Source organism: Oncorhynchus mykiss, chromosome 21 (assembly GCF_057628025.1).
Source record: "Oncorhynchus mykiss isolate SJ-2025 chromosome 21, ASM5762802v1, whole genome shotgun sequence".
Taxonomy (NCBI): Eukaryota; Metazoa; Chordata; class Actinopteri; order Salmoniformes; family Salmonidae; genus Oncorhynchus; species Oncorhynchus mykiss.
Window position 1 is genome coordinate 57,542,845 of NC_143042.1, and position 9,656 is coordinate 57,552,500.

Below are 9,656 nucleotides of genomic sequence, written 5' to 3' on the forward strand. Positions count from 1 at the left end.
CAACTAGTAACACTACTCTATCTGAGTATCAACTAGTCCTAGTTCCACTACTCTATCTGAGTATCAACTAGTCCCACTACTCTATCTGAGTATCAACTAGTCCCACTACTCTATCTGAGTATCAACTAGTCCTAGTCCCACTACTCTATCTGAGTATCAACTAGTCCCACTACTCTATCTGATATCAACTAGTCCCACTACTCTATCTGAGTATCAACTAGTCCCAGTACTCTATCTGATATCAACTAGTCCTAGTCCCACTACTCTATCTGAGTATCAACTAGTCCCACTACTCTATCTGATATCAACTAGTCCCACTACTCTATCTGATATCAACTAGTCCCAGTCCCACTACTCTATCTGAGTATCAACTAGTCCCACTACTCTATCTGATATCAACTAGTCCCACTACTCTATCTGAGTATCAACTAGTCCCACTACTCTATCTGAGTATCAACTAGTCCCACTACTCTATCTGATATCAACTAGTCCCACTACTCTATCTGAGTATCAACTAGTCCCACTACTCTATCTGAGTATCAACTAGAACCTCTACTCTATCTGATATCAACTAGTCCCACTACTCTATCTGAGTATCAACTAGTCCCAGTCCCACTACTCTATCTGAATATCAACTAGTCCCACTACTCTATCTGAGTATCAACTAGTCCTAGTCCATCTACTCTATCTGAGATAGGGCTGTTACTTCTGACCTCACAGGAAACCAAGAGGAAGAACTTCCTGCGATGTCAGTGAAGGTGACCCCTGTGACCCCTGCTGGCCCCGCCCACCCCCAGCCCTGCTCTCTGCCACTCATCGTTCTGCAGGATATGGAGGGGGAGACAGAGGAGAGGGGCGAGGTACACAGGTAAGGACCCATAGACCATATAACCTTGAACTTTAGAACCTAGAACCTAGAACTTTAGAACATTGAACATAGAACCTAGAACTGACTTCTGATATTATGATCTCTCATCCAGGTGTTTAAGGAGCTCCGTTGTGCAGGTTCCGTTCAACATGAACAACAGCAACAGCAACGAGGAAGAGTAAGAACACACACAGACCCAAATATGGACGATAACGTACTTTGCGACCCTAGTCCTGAAGTCTAAAAAAGGGATACTGCTTCTTGTTCTATTTACTCAGAGTCAGATGAACTCATGGGTAATGTTTGTATATAGATATAAATGCAGTATGAGGGAAGTTAGCGGTTGTTTTGCTAAGCCAATGCTAACTAGTGTTAGAGCAATGACTTTTAGTCTACTGGTAGGGTAACATGACAGTATGACAGCAACAGTAATCGTGCCTCTGATCTTTCCTAGGGAACAGAAGAAGAAGACAAGTAAAAAGGAGAGGAAAGAGAAAAAGGAGAGGAAAGAGAAAAAGGAGTAAGGACCAGACAGATCTCATGACAGAACAATCTCACCTCTAGTTTCCAGAACAATCTCACCTGTAGTTTCCAGACAGATCTCATGACAGAACAATCTCACCTCAAGTTTCCAGAACAATCTCACCTGTAGTTTCCAGACAGATCTCATGACAGAACAATCTCACCTCAAGTTTCCAGAACAATCTCACCTCTAGTTTCCAGAACAATCTCACCTGTAGTTTCCAGAACAATCTCACCTCTAGTTTCCAGACTGATCTCATGACAGAACAATCTCACCTCTAGTTTCCAGAACAATCTCACCTGTAGTTTCCAGAACAATCTCACCTGTAGTTTCCAGACTGATCTCATGACAGAACAATCTCACCTGTAGTTTCCAGAACAATCTCACCTGTAGTTTCCAGACTGATCTCATGACAGAACAATCTCACCTGTAGTTTCCAGAACAATCTCACCTGTAGTTTCCAGACTGATCTCATGACAGAACAATCTCACCTCTAGTTTCCAGACTGATCTCATAACAGAACATCTAGTTTCCAGACTGATCTCATTACAGAACCTCTAGTTTCCAGACTGATCTCATTACAGAACCTCTAGTTTCCAGACTGATCTCATTACAGAACCTCTAGTTTCCAGACTGATCTCATTACAGAACCTCTAGTTTCCAGACAGATCTCATGACAGAACCTCTAGTTTCCAGACAGATCTCATGACAGAACCTCTAGTTTCCAGACTGATCTCATTACAGAACCTCTAGTTTCCAGACAGATCTCATGACAGAACCTCTAGTTTCCAGACAGATCTCATGACAGAACCTCTAGTTTCCAGACTGATCTCATTACAGAACCTCTAGTTTCCAGACTGATCTCATTACAGAACCTCTAGTTTCCAGACAGATCTCATGACAGAACCTCTAGTTTCCAGACAGATCTCATGACAGAACCTCTAGTTTCCAGACAGATCTCATGACAGAACCTCTAGTTTCCAGACAGATCTCATGACAGAACAATCTCACCTCAAGTTTCCAGAACAATCTCACCTGTAGTTTCCAGACAGATCTCATGACAGAACAATCTCACCTCAAGTTTCCAGAACAATCTCACCTCTAGTTTCCAGAACAATCTCACCTGTAGTTTCCAGAACAATCTCACCTGTAGTTTCCAGACTGATCTCATGACAGAACAATCTCACCTCTAGTTTCCAGAACAATCTCACCTGTAGTTTCCAGAACAATCTCACCTGTAGTTTCCAGACTGATCTCATGACAGAACAATCTCACCTCTAGTTTCCAGACTGATCTCATAACAGAACCTCTAGTTTCCAGACAGATCTCATAACAGAACCTCTAGTTTCCAGACAGATCTCATGACAGAACCTCTAGTTTCCAGACAGATCTCATGACAGAACAATCTCACCTCAAGTTTCCAGAACAATCTCACCTCTAGTTTCCAGAACAATCTCACCTGTAGTTTCCAGAACAATCTCACCTGTAGTTTCCAGACTGATCTCATGACAGAACAATCTCACCTCTAGTTTCCAGAACAATCTCACCTGTAGTTTCCAGAACAATCTCACCTGTAGTTTCCAGACTGATCTCATGACAGAACAATCTCACCTGTAGTTTCCAGAACAATCTCACCTGTAGTTTCCAGACTGATCTCATGACAGAACAATCTCACCTGTAGTTTCCAGAACAATCTCACCTGTAGTTTCCAGACTGATCTCATGACAGAACAATCTCACCTCTAGTTTCCAGACTGATCTCATAACAGAACATCTAGTTTCCAGACTGATCTCATTACAGAACCTCTAGTTTCCAGACTGATCTCATTACAGAACCTCTAGTTTCCAGACTGATCTCATTACAGAACCTCTAGTTTCCAGACTGATCTCATTACAGAACCTCTAGTTTCCAGACAGATCTCATGACAGAACCTCTAGTTTCCAGACAGATCTCATGACAGAACCTCTAGTTTCCAGACTGATCTCATTACAGAACCTCTAGTTTCCAGACAGATCTCATGACAGAACCTCTAGTTTCCAGACAGATCTCATGACAGAACCTCTAGTTTCCAGACTGATCTCATTACAGAACCTCTAGTTTCCAGACTGATCTCATTACAGAACCTCTAGTTTCCAGACAGATCTCATGACAGAACCTCTAGTTTCCAGACAGATCTCATGACAGAACCTCTAGTTTCCAGACAGATCTCATGACAGAACCTCTAGTTTCCAGACAGATCTCATGACAGAACAATCTCACCTCAAGTTTCCAGAACAATCTCACCTGTAGTTTCCAGACAGATCTCATGACAGAACAATCTCACCTCAAGTTTCCAGAACAATCTCACCTCTAGTTTCCAGAACAATCTCACCTGTAGTTTCCAGAACAATCTCACCTGTAGTTTCCAGACTGATCTCATGACAGAACAATCTCACCTCTAGTTTCCAGAACAATCTCACCTGTAGTTTCCAGAACAATCTCACCTGTAGTTTCCAGACTGATCTCATGACAGAACAATCTCACCTCTAGTTTCCAGACTGATCTCATAACAGAACCTCTAGTTTCCAGACAGATCTCATAACAGAACCTCTAGTTTCCAGACAGATCTCATGACAGAACCTCTAGTTTCCAGACAGATCTCATGACAGAACCTCTAGTTTCCAGACAGATCTCATGACAGAACCTCTAGTTTCCAGACAGATTTCATTACAGAACCTCTAGTTTCCAGACAGATCTCATTACAGAACCTCTAGTTTCCAGACAGATCTCATTACAGAACCTCTAGTTTCCAGACAGATCTCATGACAGAACCTCTAGTTTCCAGACAGATCTCATTACAGAACCTCTAGTTTCCAGACAGATCTCATGACAGAACCTCTAGTTTCCAGACTGATCTCATAACAGGACCTCTAGTTTCCAGACAGATCTCATGACAGAACCTCTAGTTTCCAGACTGATCTCATAACAGGACCTCTAGTTTCCAGACAGATCTCATGACAGAACCTCTAGTTTCCAGACTGATCTCATAACAGAACCTCTAGTTTCCAGACTGATCTCATAACAGGACCTCTAGTTTCCAGACTGATCTCATAACAGAACCTCTAGTTTCCAGACTGATCTCATTACAGAACCTCTAGTTTCCAGACTGATCTCATAACAGGACCTCTAGTTTCCAGACTGATCTCATAACAGAACCTCTAGTTTCCAGACTGATCTCATTACAAAACCTATAGTTTCCAGACTGATCTCATAACAGAACCTCTAGTTTCCAGACAGATTTCATTACAGAACCTCTGGTTTCCAGACTGATCTCATAACAGAACCTCTAGTTTCCAGACTGATCTCATTACAGAACAATCTCACCTGTAGTTTCCAGACTGATCTCATAACAGAACCTCTAGTTTCCAGACAGATTTCATAACAGAACCTCTAGTTTCCAGACAGATTTCATAACATAACCTCTAGTTTCCAGACAGATTTCATAACAGAACCTCTAGTTTCCAGACTGATTTCATTACAGAACCTCTAGTTTCCAGACTGATCTCATTACAGAACCTCTAGTTTCCAGACTGATCTCATTACAGAACCTCTAGTTTCCAGACTGATCTCATTACAGAACCTCTAGTTTCCAGACTGATCTCATTACAGAACCTCTAGTTTCCAGACTGATCTCATTACAGAACCTCTAGTTTCCAGACAGATCTCATGACAGAACCTCTAGTTTCCAGACAGATCTCATGACAGAACCTCTAGTTTCCCAAATGGCATGCTACTCCCTTTATAGTGCACTATAAAGGGGTCTATGAGGGTAGTGCACTACTTTAGACTAGGGCCCATAGCTTAGTGCACTATATAGGTCCAAATTGGGCCTCATACTGTGACATCCACTCATCCTCCATTTTTATCAAGGAAAGAAAAACAGGAGAAAAGGGAGAGAAAGGAACAGAAGAAGAAGGAGAAAGAGGAGAAGGAGTTGAAGGAGAAAGAGGAGAAGGAGAAGAAGGAGAAAGAGGAGAAGGCCAAAGCTGAAGCGTAAGTGTCTTCATAAAGCCCCAGCTGGGTTTTTATAAAGTTGACTGCGGTACAAAATCAGAACCCAAAAGATCTGATTCCATGTGTTTACACATTGACACAACAACAAAAACCAGATGTGCCCAATACAAAGTAATTGGGGTGGCTGTGTAAACTAAGCTTTTTAAAATGGTATAACCCTTATACACCCTGTATGTGCTGTATGACCCCAGTCTCTCTCCCTCGGGCCTAAAGAGAATGCCTTGTCTATTTTTCCCTGTGTGTGTGTGTGTGTGTGTGTGTGTGTGTGTGTGTGTGTGTGTGTGTGTGTGTGTGTGTGTGTGTGTGTGTGTGTGTGTGTGTGTGTGTGTGTGTGTGTGTTGCCAGGCCTAAAGAGATCACGGTGATAGACCCAGCAGGTAACATGTATTATAACTGGCTCCTTGTCATCACCATTCCTGTAATGTACAACTGGACCCTCATCATAGCCAGGTAACTAACACACTGATTGGCTAATTTGTTGATTGATTGGTTGGTTGATTGGGTGGTTGATTGGTTGATTGATTGTGTGGTTGATTGATTGGGTGGTTGATTGATTGGGTGGTTGATTGGTTGGGTGGTTGATTGATTGGGTGGTTGTTTGGGTGGTTGATTAGTTGGGTGGTTGATTGATTGGTTGGGTGGTTGATTGATTGATTGATTGATTGTGTGGTTGATTGATTGGGTGGTTGATTGGTTGGGTGGTTGATTGATTGGGTGGTTGATTGGGTGGTTGATTAGTTGGGTGGTTGATTGATTGGTTGGGTGGTTGATTGGTTGGGTGGTTGATTGGTTGACTGACTGGTTGGTTGGTTGATTGATTGATTGACTGATTGGGTGGTTGATTGATTGATTGGGTGGTTGATTGATTGATTGATTGACTGATTGGGTGGTTGATTAACACTTCCAAGGACATTCTGACTGTGTGTGTGTGTGTGTGTGTGTGTGTGTGTGTGTGTGTGTGCGCGTGCGTGCGTGCGTGCGTGCGTGTGTGTGTGTGTGTGTGTGTGTCAGGGCCAGTTTTGAGGAGCTCCAGACAGACTTTCTGATCTACTGGTTCATCATAGACTGTGTCTCTGATGTGGTCTACCTGGCAGATATGGTGTTCAGGACCAGGACAGGTAAGAACCTGAACCCTAACCCTAAACCTGACCCTGGCCCTGACCCTGATCAGGACAGGTAAGAACCTGAACCCTAACCCTAACCCTAACCCTGACCCTAACCCCTAACCCTAACCCTAACCCTAACCCCTAACCCTAAACCTAACCCCTAACCCTAAACCTGACCCCTAACCCTAACCCTAACCCTAACCCCTGACCCTAACCCTAACCCCAAACCCCTAACCCCTAAACCCTAACCCCTAACCCCTAACCCTAACCCTAACCCTAACCCTAACCCTAACCCCTAACCCTAACCCTAACCCCAAACCCCTAACCCTAACCCTAACCCCAAACCCCTAACCCTAACCCTAAACCTAACCCCTAACCCTAAACCTAACCCCTAACCCTAACCCTAACCCCTAACCCTAACCCCAAACCCCTAACCCTAACCCTAACCCCAAACCCCTAACCCTAACCCTAACCATAGCCCCTAACCCTAACCCTTACCCTAATCCTAACCCCTAACCCAAAACCCTGACCCTTACCCCTAACCCCCCTAACCCTAACTCTAACCCTAACCCCCCTAAATCTAACCCTAACCCCCCTAACCCCCTAACCCTAACTCCCTTAACCCTAACCCCTAACCCTAACTCCCTTAGCCCTAACCCAGATATACAGATATACTTTTGATACCAGGTGGTATTGAACACCCTACTGAAAGGCTCCCTGTTAACCAGCTGTACTTTTGATACCAGGTGGTGTTGAACGACCTAATGAAAGGCTCCTTGTTAACCAGCTGTACTTTTGATACCAGGTGGTGTTGAACGACCTAATGCAAGGCTCCCTGTTAACCAGCTATACTTTTGATACCAGGTGGTGTTGAACGACCTAATGAAAGGCTCCCTGTTAACCAACTATACTTTTGATACCAGGTGGTGTTGAACACCCTAATGATAGGCTCCCTGTTAACCAGCTGTACTTTTGATACCAGGTGGTGTTGAACACCCCAATGAAAGGCTCCCTGTTAACCAGCTGTACTTTTGATACCAGGTGGGGTTGAACACCCTACTGAAAGGCTCCCTGTTAAACAGCTGTACTTTTGATACCAGGTGGTGTTGAACACCCTACTGAAATGATCCCTGTTAACCAGTTGTACTTTTGATACCAGGTGGTGTTGAACGACCTAATGAAAGGCTCCTGTTAACCAGCTATACTTTTGATACCAGGTGGTGTTGAACGGCCTAATGAATATACTTGGAATACTTGGAACAGGGTCTGTTGGTAAGGTCTGTCCCTGTGTGTAGGTTACCTGGAACAGGGTCTGTTGGTAAGGTCTGTCCCTGTGTGTAGGTTACCTGGAACAGGGTCTGTTGGTAAGGTCTGTCCCTGTGTGTAGGTTACCTGGAACAGGGTCTGTTGGTAAGGTCTGTCCCTGTGTGTAGGTTACCTGGAACAGGGTCTGTTGGTAAGGTCTGTCCCTGTGTGTAGGTTACCTGGAACAGGGTCTGTTGGTAAGGTCTGTCCCTGTGTGTAGGTTACCTGGAACAGGGTCTGTTGGTAAGGTCTGTCCCTGTGTGTAGGTTACCTGGAACAGGGTCTGTTGGTAAGGTCTGTCCCTGTGTGTAGGTTCACTGGTACATGGTCTGTTGGTGAAGTCTGTCCCTGTGTGTAGGTTACCTGGAACATGGTCTGTTGGTAAGGTCTGTCCCTGTGTGTAGGTTACCTGGAACAGGGTCTGTTGGTAAGGTCTGTCCCTGTGTGTATGTTACCTGGAACAGGGTCTGTTGGTAAGGTCTGTCCCTGTGTGTAGGTTACCTGGAACAGGGTCTGTTGGTAAGGTCTGTCCCTATGTGTAGGTTACCTGGAACAGGGTCTGTCGGTAAGGTCTGTCCCTGTGTGTAGGTTACCTGGAACAGGGTCTGTTGGTAAGGTCTGTCCCTATGTGTAGGTTACCTGGAACAGGGTCTGTTGGTAAGGTCTGTCCCTGTGTGTAGGTTACCTGGAACAGGGTCTGTTGGTAAGGTCTGTCCCTGTGTGTAGGTTCACTGGTACATGGTCTGTTGGTGAAGTCTGTCCCTGTGTGTAGGTTACCTGGAACATGGTCTGTTGGTAAGGTCTGTCCCTGTGTGTAGGTTACCTGGAACAGGGTCTGTTGGTAAGGTCTGTCCCTGTGTATGTTACCTGGAACAGGGTCTGTTGGTAAGGTCTGTCCCTGTGTGTAGGTTACCTGGAACAGGGTCTGTTGGTAAGGTCTGTCCCTGTGTGTAGGTTACCTGGAACAGGGTCTGTTGGTAAGGTCTGTCCCTGTGTGTAGGTTCACTGGAACATGGTCTGTTGGTGAAGTCTGTCCCTGTGTGTAGGTTACCTGGAACAGGGTATGTTGGTAAGGTCTGTCCCTGTGTGTAGGTTACCTGGAACAGGGTCTGTTGGTAAGGTCTGTCCCTGTGTGTAGGTTACCTGGAACAGGGTCTCCTGGTGAAGGATCAGAAGAAGCTGATAGATCGCTACATAAACAGTCTCCAGTACAAACTAGACCTGATCTCCATGATCCCTACTGACATCTTCTATGTGTACTTCGGACTCAACTACCCCGAGATACGACTCAACAAGCTGTTCAGAATCAACAGGTGAGTCAACTAGAGATACGACTCAACAAGCTGTTCAGAATCAACAGGTGAGTCAACTAGAGATATGACTCAACAAGCTGTTCAGAATCAACAGGTGAGTCAACTAGAGATACGACTCAACAAGCTGTTCAGAATCAACAGGTGAGTCAACTAGAGATATGACTCAACAAGCTGTTCAGAATCAACAGGTGAGTCAACTAGAGATACGACTCAACAAGCTGTTCAGAATCAACAGGTGAGTCAACTAGAGATACGACTCAACAAGCTGTTCAGAATCAACAGGTGAGTCAACTAGAGATACGACTCAACAAGCTGTTCAGAATCAACAGGTGAGTCAACTAGAGATATGACTCAACAAGCTGTTCAGAATCAACAGGTGAGTCAACTAGAGATACGACTCAACAAGCTGTTCAGAATCAACAGGTGAGTCAACTAGAGATACGACTCAACAAGCTGTTCAGAATCAACAGGTGAGTCAACTAGAGATA

At 44.5% G+C, this 9,656-nt stretch overlaps 1 protein-coding gene across 1 annotated transcript in view; it reads left to right on the plus strand.

Moving 5' to 3' along the window:
• cnga1b (cyclic nucleotide gated channel subunit alpha 1b) overlaps positions 1 to 9,656 on the plus strand; it is a 34,402-nt gene that overhangs the window by 14,078 nt on the left and 10,668 nt on the right. The window contains exons 2-8 of the mRNA XM_036958428.2: positions 721 to 868; positions 981 to 1,046; positions 1,323 to 1,388; positions 5,301 to 5,423; positions 5,790 to 5,894; positions 6,456 to 6,562; positions 8,994 to 9,168. Of these exons, the coding sequence (XP_036814323.2) occupies positions 747 to 868; positions 981 to 1,046; positions 1,323 to 1,388; positions 5,301 to 5,423; positions 5,790 to 5,894; positions 6,456 to 6,562; positions 8,994 to 9,168 (764 nt within the window). The 5' untranslated portion in view covers positions 721 to 746. The remainder of the gene's footprint in view (positions 1 to 720; positions 869 to 980; positions 1,047 to 1,322; positions 1,389 to 5,300; positions 5,424 to 5,789; positions 5,895 to 6,455; positions 6,563 to 8,993; positions 9,169 to 9,656) is intronic.